General features: G+C 41.7%; 1 protein-coding gene across 1 annotated transcript in view; it reads left to right on the forward strand.

The window, feature by feature from the left end:
- The first annotated feature begins 14,118 nt into the window (after window positions 1-14,118).
- Window positions 14,119-18,838, forward strand: part of GNAQ (G protein subunit alpha q) — a 290,054-nt gene continuing 285,334 nt past the window's right edge. The window contains exon 1 of the mRNA XM_030876968.3: window positions 14,119-14,518. Within this exon, the coding sequence (XP_030732828.1) occupies window positions 14,383-14,518 (136 nt within the window). The 5' untranslated portion in view covers window positions 14,119-14,382. The remainder of the gene's footprint in view (window positions 14,519-18,838) is intronic.

Here is an 18,838-nt window from a genome sequence, read left to right on the forward strand (position 1 = left end):
AGGTCTCCTAGATGGTAGGAATTAGGGAGTTTGAAGATGAAGAAACAGGCCTCTCTCTATGTTTTGCTGATCTTCTAGTTTTGAACTCTCTCCATAAAAATAATCTATCGTATGATTTGAATCCTCTGTCCCAGTCATTAAGTTTCTGAATGGGATGGCAATTCAGGAATGCTCAAAGATTTCGACAAGGATGTTTGTAATAGTGCTATTTACATTAACGAGGAGAAAAAGGCAAGACTCAAATGTGCAACAGTGAGAGAAAGTTGAATATAAATTATTAAATGCCCAATGATGAAATAATATGTTATAAAATATGTATGGATAAGAAAAAAAACATAAGAGATTACTAAGTGAAAAGAGCAGAAATTTAAAATGGGATGTGCTGCCTAATCCTAACTTTGCTCAAAAAATCATACTTACATTTGTATAGAAAACAGGGCGTTCCCTGGTGGCCTAGTGCTTAGGATTCCAGGCTTTTCACCATCGTGGCCGGGTTCAATCCCTGGTCGGGGAAGTTCCTGCAAGCTGCGTGGTACGGTCAAAAAAAAGAAAAAGAAAATAGATAAATGATATATAGCAAAATATTTGCCATGCTGGGTTTCAGAGTAATTTTAGTATGCTCCTTTATACTTTTTGTATTTCTCAAATTTTCTATAATAAGCATATGTTATTTTCTAATTGGAAAATAATGTTATAAAATACGATAAGAAGTATGGTTTCTACTTCGGACATGGTCTAAACTATTACACTGACAGCCTAAGATGATATTCCCTGTCCTTTCTTTGCAATCAAGTATCCTCAGGTTTCATAATGGCTTTCTTTCTTTTTTTCTTTCTTTCCTTCTTTCTTTCTTTTCTTCTTTCTGTGTCTTGCTCTCTTTATCACAAAAAAACTTAACAAAATTACTAAGTACTAACAATTACCATGCAGAACAAAATATGGAGGGTTCCAGAAATGCATATCTGAGGATGTGTATTATATAATTCTGGAAGCAATATAAATAATTTTGAAGTTTCATGTTATTTTCTAAAAAAACTACTCACCTGTGAGTAAAGCTTTGGAATAATATATCCATTTGGATTATTATTTTCTTAAGTATTTGAGGAATAGACAAAAAATTATGAATGATTAATTTTGAAGAAATTTAAGTTGCTGGAAACTGGTTTTAACTAAACCTAGAAATGGAAATCGTTAAGCAGATCCTGCTCGGAAAGGGAAGGAAAGAATTGTCAAGTGTCTGCTTCCTCCAAACAGCAGTGGGTGCCCAGCACAGCAATGGCCCATCTCCAATTCCCAGCACCAATACAGGACTTCAGGTTGAGCCTGACTTTCTGGGGATCAGCATCGACCCTACTTTCTGGACATGAGCAATAGGTCACACGTTGATGAATCTCCCTTTAAGGCAGTGCACCAGGTTTGGTCGCTGCCCCTAAATTCTGTTCGGCTAACCGCCCATGAACATAATTCCCTAGGGGACTTGGCCTGTCCCAGGAACTAGAGTCAGGTTCCAAACTTCCTGCCTTGTGGAAAACTTGCCCAATCCTGATTCCAGTCCTTCCAATCACAGACTCCTACCTCTTTCTGTATCCTGACTTGCTGCAAAATGGGAATTGGTTAAATATATGAGTGAATGAATAAAAATGATGAAAGGAATGAATGGGGTTATTTGAACTGTGAGCTCATGTAGCTCTAATCCTTGGCCCCTGTGTAATACTAAACTGCCTCAGACAGAACCTAGAGCAGGATCTATCTTGTCAGGCTTCAGTGGGCAAAAATGTATGACCCTCCCCTCATCCTGCCCACCTCTCCCCCTATTACCCGAATACAATGCCTGCCAACTCCAGTCCTAAGACTTGCCATGAGTGGTCCCCACGGTTAAGTCACAGAGTTTGAGGTTGTTATTCAGTGACCTAACAGCAGCCTTTGCAAGACATGTCTGTTTTACTAAGTTGACAAACATGCACTGAGAATAAGTAAAATTAAAATCATTTGAATATGATGCATCGAGGAGACACAAATTATTTTCCCACCATTTTATCAATATTTTGCCTTCCGTATAGTAACCAAGCCCCTGTGGATCAACTAAGAGAAGAGGATGATTCTGGAATCCACAGATAACCTTTCTTTTTCTATTCCTGCCTTGAAGAAGTTTAGACTCTGTAGTCCTGGAAATGCAGTTAGTGGAACTGGCAGCCTTGCACCCACCCCTATGGAAAGATATACACTGAAATAAATACCTTTGGCACAATGGCATGGTTTAGGTGGTATTTCAGAGCCAACAACAGGCATCTGAGCAATCTGCCATCTCATTGACATTCTACCACATGCCTCAAAATTCTCCAGGCAGGCTCACCTAAAAAATCTTGCAAGGCATGTACTTCAGGTAAATTCTAACTATAATTTAGGTGCATTTGAGTGATTCCAGACCTTCAGATGTTAATCACTTGGCAGGACATAGAGTCCAAGAGAAGTGATGTGTGATGACTTGAAAAAGATTTAAGCACTGAATGGTTGAAAGGGTTCCTGTGAAATTGCTTTACCCTCACTTAATCTGGCTCTTAGCTTTTAAAATCAATTAAAATGTACTTTATTTGGAGATTTTCCCTACAAATACAGTAGCACATGTGTAGCATGTAGCCTATTAAATAGGTAGCCTAGGTAGATATTAAATAGGACTTCCTATCTTTCTGGGGAGCATTTTTTCCCTGACTATTTGGTAACATCCTTTCCTTGATCCCTGCAAAATGTCACCGTTGAGGTCTAATCCTCATGAAGTTAAACACACTGATCCTTCCCTTGGACTCCTTGTGAATGAAAGGGAAGGCTTAGCCCGTAGAAGTTTTATTTGCTTTGGGTAAGCTATACCCCTAGATGCAAAGAGTTAAAAGGGTGTTTTGCATCTTCAGAATGAAGTTTTGGAAATATATAAAGAACAAGCTCAACATGTATCCAAACTAGGGATCTGGTGGATTTGGGATAAAACCTGGACTATTTTGGATGTACTACCAAGTAGACTTTTCTCTGAATGATGGGTTTTATTTGAACTCCCTAAAATAAAATGGCTTTTAACTTTTTAAGACTTAGTATCTACATGGCTTATTATTCAGTTGAAATAGTGTTTGTCGTGATTAGATAGACGGATATGTCTATACAAATCTCTGAAATTATTAAAGCCTCAGAGTAGTTCAAAATGATGAAGAAAGATTACATTTAGACAAAAAATTTTTGACCCCAAATCAATCCCATAGTTTTATTTTCCATTCTAAAACTTTTTTTATTATTAAAATAGAGTTGTTTCATAAAGTATAGTTGATTTACAATATTGTATTAGTTTCAGGTATACGTCAAGGTGATTCAGTTATATATATATATTTTTTCAGATCATTTTTCCATTATAGGTTATTACAAGATATTGAATATAGCTCCCTGTGCTATACAGTAAGTCCTTGTTGCTTATCTATTTTATGTACAGTAGTTCGTATCTGTTAATTCCATACTCCTAATTTGTCTCTTCCCTGCTTCCTTTCCCCTTTGCTAACCATAAGTTTGTTTTCTATGTCTGTGAGTCTATTTCTGTTTTATATACAGATTCATTTGTATTATGTTTTAGATTTCACGTATAAGTGATATAATATTTGTCTTTGTCTGTCTGACTTATTTCACTTAGTATGATATTCTCTAGGTTTATCCATGTTGCTGCAAATGGTATTATTTCATTCTTTTTTATGGCTGAGTAATGTTCCATTATACACACACACACACACACACACACACACACACACACATACACACCGCCGCCACCACCACCACCACCACCGCCGCCGCCACCGCTGCCACCACCACCGCCACCACCACATCTTCTTAAACCAATTGTCTGTTGATGGCATTTAGGTTGTTTCCATGTCTTGGCTATTGTAAATAGTGCTGCTATGAGCATTAGGGTGCATGTATCTTTTCGAATTAAGAGTTTTTGTCTTTTCTGGATATATGCCCAGGAATGAGCCAATTCCATAGTTTTACAATCAGTACTTGTGGTTTAAAAAAGGTGGGGAAATGGTACTTTTTATATATTACTGGTAGAAGTTGCTATGAACTTTCTGGAGAACAACTTGTCACTATACATCAAAAGCCTTAAGGAGAGTGTGTCCTTTGGACCAATAATTATACTCTGTTTCATTTACTCTAGGGACATGGAGATACAAAGATTTATATGCAAGGATTGTTCATTGCATCATCATTCATAATGATAAAGAACTGGAAACAGCATAGATGTCTAACAGTTCAGTGTTATTTGAAAGGATTATTATAAATTCACACAATGGAATACCCAGTAGCCATTAGCATAATTTTTGAAGCACATTTAATAAATGAAAAAAATTCAGGGGAAGAGCAAGTAACTAAATACATAAATATTTATTAGAAAAATAGCACAACACTGGAAACAAATACTCACCAATAATGTACTGGTTAAGAAATTGTGGGGAATCTGCACTGGAAAACTATGCAGTGTCAAAAAGAAAAGTGCAGGCCATGGACCTATCTCTGAGAGGTATTGTAGGAAAAGCAAATTACAGAAGAGGTTGTACAGTATGCAAGCATTTTTGTAACTAGAAGATATAGCTATAGATATTTCTGGAAGTCTGCCACAGAACTAGTAACACTGGCTGCCTCTGAGGAGGTGAGAGGTGGGTTGGCAGTAGGAGGGGAGATTCACTTCTTGTGTAAAATTTTGTTCTATTTGAGCACTTTTCCATATGACTATACAAATTAAAAAATAAATACATAGTTTGTCCACTATGATTTTAACTTGCAAATAATTTCATGTCTATCCACCTGAATAGAAAAGACTCAAAACCAAACAAAAAAAACGTAGACAAGGGTTATCTTTGGGTGGTAGGATTATAGATAATATTAATTTTCTTCTATGTGTTTTTCTGTATTTTCTGAGCCTCCCTCACCGCCTACCCCCCAGGACAATCAACATTGATAAAGATTTTAAGAATATAATTGAGGGGGAAAAGGAAATTTTAAAATTTCTAAAGGGAATTCCCTGGTGCTCCAATGGTTAGAACTCTGCACTTCCACTGCAGGGGCATGGGTTCGATCACTGGTGGGGGAACTAAGATCCCGCAAGCCACGCAGTGCGGCCTAAATAAATAAATTTTTTTAAAAAGGTCTAAAGGTCTAACGAGACGGTGGACGAGGGGCTTGCTTGGATCTGGTGATGTGAGCGCTGAGCCTAGTACTGCTTCTGTGTTAGGCAGGACTGGCCTTACTTCCCATCTCCACTAGGTAATTATGGCTGCATTATCTACCTACTGGCTGAGGCCTGCACATATGTAATTAGTTTTGTTACTATAACTCAGTTGTTCTCAATCTTGCCTGCACAACGGAATACTTGGGGGCATTAAAAAATACTAAAAATATACCAAGCCCCACCCCAGACCAATTAAATCCAAATATTCGGGGTGAGAATCCAGCATCCAGTATTATTTAAAGTCTCCCCAGGTGATTCTAATGTGTAGCCAAGGGTCAGAACCACACTTAAAACTGGAGGTTTGATCTCGCTGAAAATGCAAATACTCCTGGAAGGGAGCTGTGATTTATTATCAGTAGGTTATAGGCTTCCTGAGAATAGGTAAAAGACTAAATGACCATAGACTCGTCCCCAAAAGATGACAAATTCTGAGACCAGGAAAGCTGGAGGCCAAATACAACTTCCTCCAAGACTCCTTCAGTCTTAAGAAAGGGGGCATAGGGAATAGAAAACTGAGAGTGAGAAAACCCAAGTACTACTTCTGCTTTGCCACTTCCGGGCTGGAGAACCTGGATCAATTTATAGACCCTCTAGGTATGACCCTGTTGTAAAATGTGCCAGTTGGATTAGCTCAGAGGTTTTGAAAATGGCCTGAGGGAAGAGGAAAGAGGAAGAAGTGTGGGAGTTCCATGTCACACGCCCTCCACCCCCCATGAGTGGATTGGCTTATTTATAGATTTATAGATTGGCTCTCCAGTATGCTTTATTTTTAAGACATGATTCCTGGATTTAAAAGAAACTCCCTAGATCACATGGCTTCTTAGCTCTCATTCTACAATCTTCACTTTTTAATGTAAGCCAAATAGTGAACCTAAAATATATGATATTTTCTGCATTTTCTCATCATTTTGGGGTATTTGATTTTCCTGATACCATGTGTTTTAGTGGAGGCTGTGGAAGCTTCTACTTCTTCCATTTGGACAATCAGTGGCTTTTCAACCCAGTTTTTTTGTTCCAATTCCACAGGCAGAAATCATGGATATTTTTAAGTTGTAAAGAATAGATAATCTTCCACAGCTCACTCCTTCCCTGGAGTGACAAATTCTCCACTTGTATGCCAATTCATGTATAACTTCCATACCAGGGCCAGGATAGGGTAAGGCAAGTGAGGCATTTGTCTTGGGTGCAAAATTTAAGACAGCACCAAAAACCTCAGCAATCAAGATACATAATACTTAAGTCAATATTTTAAAAAATTAATACAAAAATCCATGAAGAACAAATTATAAAAATTTAAAATAAACATATTAATAAGTACTTTAAATTAAAAAAAAAGATTCTACATTAAAAAAAATTTTTTTTTAATAAAGGGAGGATCACCAGTAGTTCTCTGCCAAGCCATATTGGAGCCTCCAGCGAACAAAATCTCCTCACTTCACTCTATCCTAGGTCCCATTCCATACAGTTGAAAGTACTTAACCCAAATCAGCTCTTAAGAATTTGTATAAGGCCAGTGGGGCCTAATCAAACTTATAAGCTTTTGCACAGCAAAGGAAACCATAAACAAAACAAAAAGACATCCTATGGACTGGGAGAAAATGTTTGCAAGTGATGAGACCAACAGGAGATTAATTTCCAAAATATACAGACAGCTCCTACAATTCGATAACAACAAAAAAAACCACAACCCAGTGGAAAAATGGGCAGAAGACCTAAACAGACATTTCTCCAAAGAAAACATACAGATGGCCAACAGGCACATGAAAAGATGCTCAACATCACTAATTATTAGAGAAATGCAAATCAGAACTACAGTGAGGTATCACCTCACACCAGTCAGAATGGCCATCATTTAAAAAGTCTACAAATACCAAATGCTGGAGAGAGTGCAGAGAAAAGGGAACCCTCCTACACTTTTGGTGGGAATGTAAATTTGTGCAGCCACTATGGAAAACAGTATGGATGTTACTGCAATCCCACTTCTGGGCATATATCCAGAGAAAACTTTAATTCAAAAAGATACATGCACCCCAAACTTCATAGCATATATATATATATATAATATATATATATATATATATAAACACACACACAATGGAATATTATCCATAAAAAAGAATGAAATAATGCCATTTGCAGCAACATGGATGGACCTAGGGATTACTTAGTAAGTGAAGTGAGTCAGATAGAGAAAGACAAATAACATATGATATCACTTATATGTGGAATCTAAAAAAATGATACAAATGAACTTATTTACAAAACAGAAATAGACTCACAGACATAGAAGACAAACCTATGGTTACCAAAGGGGAAAGGGTGGGGAGGGATAAATTAGGAGTCTGAGATTAACAGATACACAGTACTATATATGAAATAGATACACAAGGACCTACTGTATAGCACAGGGAACTATATTTAATATCTTGTAATATTAATAACCTATAATGGAAAATCTATAATCTGAAAAAGAATATATATATATCTGAATCACTTTGCTGTATACCTAAAACTAAGACGACATTGTAAATCAACTATAATTTTAAAAAATTTGACCACCCAGACCCACAAAAAGGGAATTTGTATAAGGATGGAAAGATGGAAGTACACTGACAAATTTGGAAGAGGCCTTTGGAAATTTTTGTGGCTCAAATAGATTCTGGTAGGCTTAAGAGATAGAAAAAGAAAGGAAAAATGAACAAGAGAGATACCTTTATATCTAATTTTGTGGTCTGGAAGAGATATTTTATATTCCTATTTAAGACTGAAAAGCCATTAGCTTCCCAACATCTTGGTAAAATTCAGAATGGCAGATTGAAAAATTTACAAGGATAGTAACTAATTGATAGTAACTAAATTTACAAGGATAGTAACTAATTTACAAGGATAGTAACTAATTGAAAGGTTATGATTAAGACCATTTCAATTACTGAGAAGGCAGCACAACAGATACTTTAATTATGTATTTTTCATCAACGTGTACTGTGTTTCATTAATTTATCACACATTGAGTAATTAACAACTTTGACTATATATTGTGTCATGATCTCCAATATATAACATGCTCATGACTGGAAATGAATTTGTGATAGGAATATCAACTTTCCTATAAAATTGATTTACATGGAATTAATACATGTTTCCATCTGGGTTTGAACAACAATGTTTCATCTTCAGCTTTCTTGATACCCTAGTGTGGCTAATTTTCCTTGGCGAACCCATTTGAGGCAAGATTTTGAAGCACAGGGTCAAGGAATGTTTTACAGAGGGAGCCAAGCTTTGGTGGGCACCATCTGGCTAAGGAAAAATCGGCAGACTGCCACGGGGCCAATATGTGGCCTCTTTGACTGGAGGGTCTCTTTTTCATTCATTCAACAAATGTTTATTAAGAATCTATTGATACTACATCCCAGGCCCTGTTCTAGGTGCTGGGTTCAGGAGTGAACAAAATAGACAAAGATCTGCGTCATTATTGAGGTTTGCATAAGAAATCATCAAAGGGAGATGAGTGTAATGGGATAGATGATTATTTGATTTAAAAACATGGTAACAAAGAATGGGAAGGAAATCAATTGCCTCCGTCAACTACCTGATTAATTCTAAAACCCAATCCTCACCCTGCTAACTGCCTTCCAGGGCCCTCCTGAGATACCCACAGGTACAGCATGTTCCTATAATGTGGCATTTAAACTGGTTTAGGTTTTACAGCAATGAGGAGTAAAGCAGGTGGTGGAAAACGTTGCCAGCTGGGAATATGGGCGTGGAATTGCCAGATCTTGACCAGGAACTAAAATCCAGATTTCTGTGTGAATCATTTGATGTTTAAGTTCTGACAGCTAATTCAGTTTTTGCATTAGCACCGTTGAGTCTAAAGCAACCCTTCTGCAGCTCAGAGACCACCGAGTTTGCAGCCTTGGTCTTAGGCAGGAGAGTCCAGCATAGCCAGGGAGTCTTGGGGAACAGATGGCTCCAACTTGTAGTAACTCTGGGGCAGGAAGGAAGCTCCTATACTAGCTAAGTCATTGTTGACCATTTGGGTGCAAAAAGGATTTTGATCATGATTTTCGGTGATCTGATACCTTACTATCTGATTTTAGTACACATTAATTCATTTGCTTATTCTTTTCTGGCTGAAACATGGTCTACTCAGCTTAAAAATGGCTCCCATATGGCCCGTCTTGTAGAGCCTTCCAGTGCAGTGGAACTTTGATGGTCTGGTCTTCACATTGTGAGGTACAATGCCGCCTGTGATAATGCTAACCTTGGATAAGCACAAAATAGGTACATTTGATTAGAGGCAGAGGATTACTTGTATGCATTACTAAACGTGGTAATGGAAAGATGTCACTGAGGTATTCTGCTTCATCTACAATATCTGTTTGGTGGCTTTGCAGTGTGGGTATCTTCTCTTTCAGAAGAAAGTATTCTTTTTTTCATGTTTTTCATCTTCAACATGATAAACCCTCTTTATTTCATCAAAAAATCATAATATTTCTGCTGATTTGAGAAATGTCCTCTAGGTGGCGCCATTTATAGCTCTCTGAGTCTCCCAGGGCCTGCTTGCCTGCCTTCCTCAAAAGCAAGGCCACTTTGTTCCTTGGCCAGCCTGCTGTGCCAGCAACCTCTGCCCAGAGCAGCTCTTTCCCAGCTCTTGTAGGATCTGCAATGTTTTAGGCTGACTTCTAATTGATCTTTCAGGTGACCATTGTGTGCCTACCCATACTCCTTCAGGTTGCTTTGCATGGTGGCTTGACTAACTGCTCCTTCTTCCAAACTCCTCTAGCAATTCATTCTCTATACTGTAGCTTAGCAGCCAGTGCTTCTCATTTCACATTGTTGTTTTATGCATGCAGACTGCCTGCCCAAATAGATTATTAAACCTTTAAGGGCTTTGTATGCCTCAGCCATCTGGCATAGTGCACTGCCTGGGACAGGCAGTCTGCGAGTGTGTTTGTTGTTGATGTAGGTTTTGTATTCTTGTGTTTATTCATCACTTACTATCCATTCTAGGCTAGGCACTCTTTTGGGTGCACTGAAAACAGTTATGAAAGACAAGGTCCCTGCTCTCAAGCAGCTCCTCATCTCAGGAAAGAGAGAGAGAGAGAGAGAGAGAGAGAGAGAGAGAGAGAAGGAGAAATAGACAATTACAGTGGTATTATAGTGGTGCAGTGCATGGTGTGAAGCAGCCATGCTAAGTGACTCTGGGAACAAGAGAAGTGCAGGCTTTTCCTTCCCCCCAAGCATCTTTTACAAGAGTGTGGCTGTGACCTTTACACTCTTTGACCCTAGGATCACTCCTGGAGACTGAACTATGCCTTTGACTGTTTTTCTTTGCCAGTACCCAAAGGACAGGATGACATGACAGTGGAGGTAGGATGTCACAGAAGAGGTGATAGTCTTTCCATTTTCCTCTGGTGTTCACTGCTCCTAAGGTTTTGTGGTTTGCTTTTCAGTTATCTAGTAATTGCCCTTGAATTCTCGAAATGGTTTATCATCTCACTGTCTGTTTGGGGGTGATTTGAAATTGCTGATTTCCTCTTAAGTGGTGTAGATACATATTTATCGAAAACCTATTCATTCCAAATGTCCCCTTTCCTGTGAAGTCTTCAGTTCTCCTGAACAGAATGAATGATTCCTTCCTTTTTATACCTTTATATTTTACTTGTATCCCAACTTTAATACAAATTGATTTCATTTTCTTTTATTATAGCTGTTCAGAGCCCTAAGACGTTAAGCCTATTGAGGGCAAGGACCGACCATATTTTATTCATCTTAGTATCTCTCTTCTTGCATTTTCACCTTAGTTGTTTACATATGGTAGGCAATGAATAAGTTTGTTGATTTAATGAACTGGGACTTTGTAACATGATCCATGTTTAGTTGAATATTTAGCATATTTGCTTCTAGAACATTGTCAACAACTTCAGTAGTTTCTACATGGATTTTGTTCGTTTGACTTGGGTTGTATGAATATTTTCTTGGCAAATGCTTTCCAGATACATATGCAAAGGTTTCTGAGTAGATCTGGGCTCAGACTTGAAATTTTCCTGTTTCCGTATTGACGCTCATATATGACTTTATCGCTGTAGAGTGTTGGTTTTCCTTACATCCTGATTTCTTCCCAATACTTGAAGGAACATCCTCCTACTGATTTGTCTAATCCATTCAAATATCTACCAAGTGCCAAGGAGTGTCCCTGATGCTAGGCATATAGGGGTGACAAAACAGACTTTTCTTGTTCTACAATGTGTTGAAAGAATTTAATTCCTTTCATCAAAAAGTAGGTCAGGGACTTTTCTGGTGGTCCAGTGGCTAAGACTCCACGCTCCTAATGCAGGGGGCCTGGTTTGATCCCTGGTCAGGGAACTAGATCCCACATGCCGCAACTAAGAGTTCACATGCTGCAACTAAAGATGCTGTGTGCCGCAACTAAGACCCAGTACAGACAAATATATAAATAAAAATAAATATATTAGGTCAATTCAGTCAAAATGGAGTACCTGATAGCTTAATAGCATAGTTTGGGAGACATTTTCAAAAATCTCAGAGGATCCGTGGCAAGGAAACCAGACACTTATTTGAAGCGTTCTGTTATTTTTCTGATGTTTTGTATCTCTCTGCAATTCATGTATAGACATATTTGAGAGGATGCAAACTTATAATTAAGTTTTTCCCTTGAAGCCATTTAAAATTTTGGCATATTGAATTTCAGTCTTTAACTTCATTAGTCACTTAATTTTAAATTTTGATTTCACAGCGTTCACATAAAGGGGGTGAAGTTTGTCCTTTCTGCTTTCCTGGCCAAGGTGAAATTTAATTACAGTTGGCCCTCCTTATCCACAGGTTCTGCATCCTTGGATTCAACTAAGGGATAACTGCATTTTCTAGGCCAAATATCCTTTTAAAAGGGGAGCCTAAAATACAGATCTTATGTCTGGATGACTTGTTTGATCTAAGTCGTGGTGTGTGTGTGTGTGTGTGTGTGTGTGTGTGTCAAGGGGTGGAAGTAATGGCAAATGAAAGAAGGCAGTCGCACACCCATCATCCAGGAATCCTATGTGCATTCTTGACCTATAGCAATAGTAGAGTCATGCCCTCACTTTACATTCTGGATCAGGAGGTTGCACTAGAGACATCTCAGAGAAAACATAAAATGTGAAAAAGGGATTCCCTTCTTAAGATACAATTTACTCTGAAGACCTGAGCCTCCATTAAGGCAGAAAGCAGTATGAGTTTCACCTCTTGTAGCTATTAGATAAAATAAAACTTGAACGAGCAAGGAGTTCTTCTGGCCATTTATCAGACACATGTTACAACAAAATAAGCAGACAACATTTAAAGTAAACTGCCTCAATCGAAAGTGGAAAAACAAAATACTAGAATGGCATTTTGCTGGAGCGATCCTGGTTTTCCCATTTTCCTCTTTTATTCTTTCCATTTCTTTTATTTCACATTACTTTGCATTTTCCCAGAAGTCATAATTCCATCTCGGTCTAGAATGGTAAAGTCGATTACTTGTCTGTTAAACATCGTGTGCCTTTCTCAAAAACAAGAGGAGAGCTTGTACAAAAACAAAACAAAAACAACTTCAATGGCATGAAAAGTTGGAAGCTATCAGGAGACTCTTGGAAACTGGGCCGCTTCATTTTTCTGCTCAGGATTTAGATTTCTATCTCCAGTTACTTTGTGGCCAGTTTCTCCTGTTAAATCTCCCCCGTCCTCCCTCCGCGAGACAGTGACAGTTCCTTCTCTTCTCCAGTCACACTGCACGATTGAGTGTATCTTATTTGCTACGACAGAACTGGGGTCAGAGCTGACGCGAGATACTTTCTAACCAAATGGCGTTTTAGAAATAGGAACGGGAAAGAACACCGAACTGGGCAAGAGCCGCCCGGCGGAGCTGATCCGCGCTGCCCCGGAGCCGGGGGCGGGAGCGCCGAGGCCGTCTTCGGGGGAGCCGGACAGGGTGTTCACGGCGCCGGCCAGTGCTGGGGGCTTACTGGGCCGAGATCCCCGCCTTTTCGGAGGAGCCGCGGCCGCGTTCCGGGGCCAGTGGGCAGCTGGCGGGCGGAGGCCGCCATATTCCCGCTTTACCACGCCCGGGCGGCCAACCGGCAGCTGCAGGTTGGCGGCGGCCCCGGCTGCGCCTCAGCGACCCGGCCCCGCCCCCTGCCGGGGGTGGCCGTGACCGCTGAGCCGGTGGGCCAGACCTAGGGCGCGGGAGCGGGAGCTGCGCTAGCGAGGGGAGAGCCGCACTTGGAGGCGCGCCGCGGCGGCTGCGAGCCCAGGAAAACCTTTCAGGAGGGGCCGGCGGCTCCGCCTCCCGCTCCCCTCCTCCCACGCCCATCCCCTCCCTCCTCCTCCTCCTCCTCCTTCTGCCGCCGCCGCCGCCTCCCTCCCGGATCTGTGCTCCAGTTCAGAGAAAGAAGAAAATGTGTGTGTGTGGCGAGGGGGAGGGCGAGCACTGAGCAGCCGCTCCGCGGCAGGCAATCCGGGCCGGGGGTGGGCGGAGGCGGAGGCGGAGGCGAAGGAGCGCGCGGCGGCCGGGCGGGCGGGCCGGCGAGTCGGGTTTGCGCGCGAGCCGGGCGGTGGGCGCGGGCAGGGCCGAGGGCGCCCGGGAGCCGTTGTCAGGCGGCGGCGAGGAGCGAGCGCGCCGGGCGCAGGGAGCCGTCGGCAGTCGCTCGCTGCGGGGACGCCCCGGTGGATGTGCTCTCGCCGCCGGGCGCACGGCTTAGGGGAGCCGCGGCGGCGGCGGCGGCGGCGGCGCGGGGGGCGAGGCGGGCCGCCCGTTCCCGGGGAAGGAGGCGCGGGCGTCTGAGCGAGGCCGGGCGCGGCGGCCTTCCCCAGTGCGCCCCCCGAGCCAGCGCCCGCGGCCGCCTCCCGCATCCGCCTCGCTCCTCCCGGCGGCTCGGGCCGCCAGCTCCCGCCGCACCCCCGGCCCACCTAGTGGTCCCTGCCCTGGCCGCGGCCGCCGCGGCGGTTCCCCGAGCTCATCCCGGACGCGCGCCCGGGCGGCGGGGGCTCGGCGGCCACCGCTGCCTCGGGGGAGCGAGGGCGGGAGGGTGTGTGTGCGCGCGTGTGAGCAGGGGGTGCCGGCGGGGCTGCAGCGGAGGCACTTTGGAAGAATGACTTTGGAGTCCATCATGGCGTGCTGCCTGAGCGAGGAGGCTAAGGAAGCCCGGCGGATCAACGACGAGATTGAGCGGCAGCTCCGCAGGGACAAGCGGGACGCCCGCCGGGAGCTCAAGCTGCTGCTGCTCGGTGAGTACAGCCGGAGCCGGCCGCCGCGGGCCCTCCCGCCGGACCTGCGCCCCCTACCCACCACCCTCAGCCCCCCGGGACCGTGGCCCCGGCCCCCGGCCGCCCGCGGCTCGCCCCTGCCCTCCCCGGGCGCGTCCCCGGCCCCTACCCGCACCCTCTTGGGCGCGCGCGCGCGTACACAGAGACGCGCGCGCGCGTAGAGGGGTCGGGGTTGCTCTGCTCAGGGCCTCGGCTTGTGCCTTTCGGTATCACTAAGGGCTGTGCACTCGGGGGTGCGCATTTGTCTGCGGTGCTTCTGCAATTTGCTCAATGACACATTGCTTCGGGGAGAGGCGCGGGGGTGGGAAGGTGGGCAGGGGGGTTGAACTTCCAGTGTCGTGGCCGCGGCGCCCCGTGGGGTGGTGGAGTGGGGAGCTGTGCGTATGTGTGGCCCGAGGGTGGCGAGCGGAGCCACGTTGGGGGATGGCGTCCGGTGGGGTGGCCTGTGTGCATCCATTATCAGTGCTTTCCGGGGTCGGGAGCGAATGGTAGAACGGTGGGCTGACTCGCGACTGGGTTCTCCGAGGAGCGATGAGGAGGGAGCCGAGTGGTTGGCTCTCCGAAGAAAGCGGGCTTGTGTATTCGCGGGGCGGGGAGGCAAGCCCAAATGTGTCACACGAGTGCTGTTCTCTAACCACCAGACCACCAAAAGGAGGGACCCAGAAGAGTTTCTTAATGGTGACAGGCGTGTTTCTCCACCATTCCTTCCAGATAAAGATGAGGAATATGGGAGGGTTGTGCTGTATGGTTGTTGACAGCGATGGGTATCTTTTGTTTAATGAGGCAACCCAGATGTAGGCCTGAATTCACAATAGTTACCAGTACAGCCTCAATTACTCTCATGGAAGCAAATAGAAACCTTTTGTTTAAAGCGGACAGCATTTTAATATCTTTGGAATCTGGGCTAGAAGGAAAACGGGAAGTGAACAGCAAAAATTTCCCTTTAATCTCTACAAAATAACCCAACATTCTGTCTTAACATTAAGTTAGCAAGAAAATGCCATTTCTGAACTAGGAATTTTATTGATTATTATCTCTGAGAGAATGTTCAGAATCAACGTTCAGGCCAGCGCGACATAACTCTGAGCTATTGTGGTAGGAAGAACAAACAGCTTTGCAGTAACAGGCCTGAAAAATGTCTGCACTCGTGTTCTGGATATTTGCGTGTATGATGAATAGACTTCTCAGACATTGCTGGAAGAAAATATTGTCAATTCTGATTTGAGAAGCATGCATTTTCTTTCTTATCTTGAACTTTCCATCTCCTGGTTCGAGGAACCAATTGCCTTTGGGACTGAACTGCTTATGTACTGGGTCATTTACCAGAAGGAACAAAATCCAGTGATTACAAATAGTTACAAATGGTTAACTCACATGCCCTGCTTAATGTCTTCATTTTGAAACCAGATTAGGTAAATGTGCACATGTTTATAAAGAACAGAAGGCAAACCCTGGATAAGAGGGGTGGACTTCAGGGAATGAAGCCAGGGAAGGGGAAAACTGCAATTGGAAAAAGAAGATCTTTTTATTTTTTATTTTTTGTTCTCATTTTGAGCTACTTCTAATGGCTGAAAAGGTGTAGTTGAATGCTTTCTGAATTCTCAAGATTGAGAAGAAAATAGAGGGGGCAAGAGAAATGTATGGAGTTTAATGCATGATTAAGGGGAAAAGCGTGTGTTTTAGAGAGACTTAAGGATTTTTTTTGTTTTCTTTTGCCCTGTGTACAGTCTTTATTTGTTTCTGTTTAGCTGTGAATAGGGCATTTGAGGTCTCTCAGGCCAACCCCATTGCCTGAAATGTGGCAGCTCTGGGTTCCTAGCAGCTGTGAGTTAGAGCTCAGGGGATTTGTCTGTCTGAGGGCCTAGGTTTGAATGTCTAGGAGGAGGACTTTGGGAGAAATGCCCGTAGATGGACACTTAATTACAGACTGGACTTAAGTAACATATTGTGCTTTTTTAAACAAACAAACAAACAAACATATTTTGCTTTAAAAAATGAACTGGGAGATAATTTTATGAGGAAAAAAATTAAAACAGTTTACTGCTAAAATGGTGGTGTGGAGAACTTTTTTTCTCCCCTTCTTATTAGATTTTCGAGTAGGATTAAATACAGCCCCACCCCAGCCCCTAAGTATGGCCTATTAGAAGTGGTAGAAAAATATGACATCAGTTTAACATCTACATTTATTAGCATTTTAAAACTATACAACTTTTTGTTAGAAACTCAATCGCTAGACATCATGTAAGATTTGCTACAGCTTCATGTTCTAGGTATGTTGCTTTTGTAACATAACTACTGCAGTACCTACACGATTTATGTAGTCAGTGCCATATACTAATTGTAGATTTGTGTGTGTGCTTGTAATTTTTGAGTCCCGGAGAGAAGTGATGGTTGATTTGAACCAGGGAAGGTATTGGGGAGGGTTTCCTTCTGAGCAGTGCCTGATGATGTGCTGCTTTGATGCTGCTTTGCACTCAGTGTTCATTCATGTAAATGATGCCCATCAAAAGGTTTACCAGTATTTTTAACTACTTTATTTAAATTGAGGAATCACCCTTATATTTAAATGCAATTCAGTGTAAAATTATTTTCAAAGTAAATTGTAGTTCAACGTGTGACACCATTTTAATGGATTTATTTGGCAGGGGCCCCTTGCAAAATATAAAATTAATTAGTTAATTTTATACTACGGAGAAATTAGAAAGAGAAAATAGTGGTTACCTGCCTAGATGAAAGTATGGCAGTAAAATTTGGGCTGCCTTGATACCTATCCAGCAATTATGCCGATATGTTCCAAATTCTACAGTACTTATACATTTTGATATTTATTGTTTTTAAAAAACGAACCCAGAAACCTACTACCATAAAATAGCATATTAAATTCTGAATTCTTGTTTTCTTTATTCATTTTCTAAATTCATTTATATAGTGTTTATTTTCTTAGACACCTCGAAGAAAACTGTTTGTTTTCTACATAGATATGCAAAGAGAATATTTTAAGTTTTTATATACTTCCTAGATGTAATGCACATTGTTTCCTTTAATTAATACTTACAAATATTAACTAATTATTTGGTGGTACATAGGTCACACTATTTAATATAATGTGTCTTTAAGTCTGTATAAAACAAGTGGCCTTGAATGCCTGCTTCCAGTCAAGGATATTCATGTTGAAATTTTCAGTTCCTTGAAGACACATTTTTTCCCCCCATTAACCTGTTCTTACTTTACATGTTTTAGAAATCTTTACTCTTCAGATCTTAGTCATCTGATAGAAAAATTTAGCAAACCTTTTTTTATTGATTGGATTCCACCTATTGAAGAGGCAAAGTTTAGGCCCGTTTTAGATGAAAGAATATATGTTCTTCCTCTTCTAACTGAATTACATATGTGATTGGAGATTTTCTTTCTATTCTAGACTGGAAGCTTCGGAGAGTAGGGACTGAGGACTGATTCTATATTGTTCACTATTAAATCCCAGCTTCTGGCACAATCTCTAATTCATAGAATGGTCTCAATAAGTATTTGTTGAGTAAGTAAACTTATTTGTAACCCTCCTAATAGAAATTGGGACCATAAAGCAATGAAGACATTATAGAGACATGGGGAAATGTAATGTTTTTATTCTGTGGCAGAGAAAATCATGATCTTTTAAAAAAATTATATGTAACTCTTTGAGCCAATTAAATACAAATGCATTCCAGGATAGGAAGTGTTAATGTAAGATGTTACATCACATATTGAACCATGTATTACAGTTCTGTGCTGGGTGCATTTGGGAATGATAACAGTCACACTTAAAATATGAAAGTTTACAGGAAAAAAAAAAGAAACCATACCATGTCTTGATTATTTTTTTTGTATAGAAGCTAGTTTAACCCTCTCATCTTTTTTGCCATATACTTTTCCCCATGATACACTCAACAGAGTGAATTTTTAAATTCTCTAGAGTACAGGTGGTGAGCGAACAGATTTTTACAATTTACCTATATATAGTTACATGAGGAGAACCGCAACGATTAAATTTTAAGAATTGCAGAAAGAACGTTTTTAATTTGAGCGATGTACATTTGTACTGAAAACTGAACAGTTACAGAGCAGAAGACACCTGGAAGGCTGGAAGTGCTCTGACAGAGTTAGACTGTGTGGAGAGCTCATGCATGCAGGTCTCGGTAAAAGCACCCACCCCGTTACCCCTCTGTAGAGTTGCTAGGGGAAGGATGAGAATGTTGATGCCCGAATTAACCTAGAGGTTAGTGGCTCTCTAGGATGGCTCCTCAG

This window comes from Globicephala melas, chromosome 6, assembly GCF_963455315.2.
Source record: "Globicephala melas chromosome 6, mGloMel1.2, whole genome shotgun sequence".
NCBI classification, from domain to species: Eukaryota; Metazoa; Chordata; class Mammalia; order Artiodactyla; family Delphinidae; genus Globicephala; species Globicephala melas.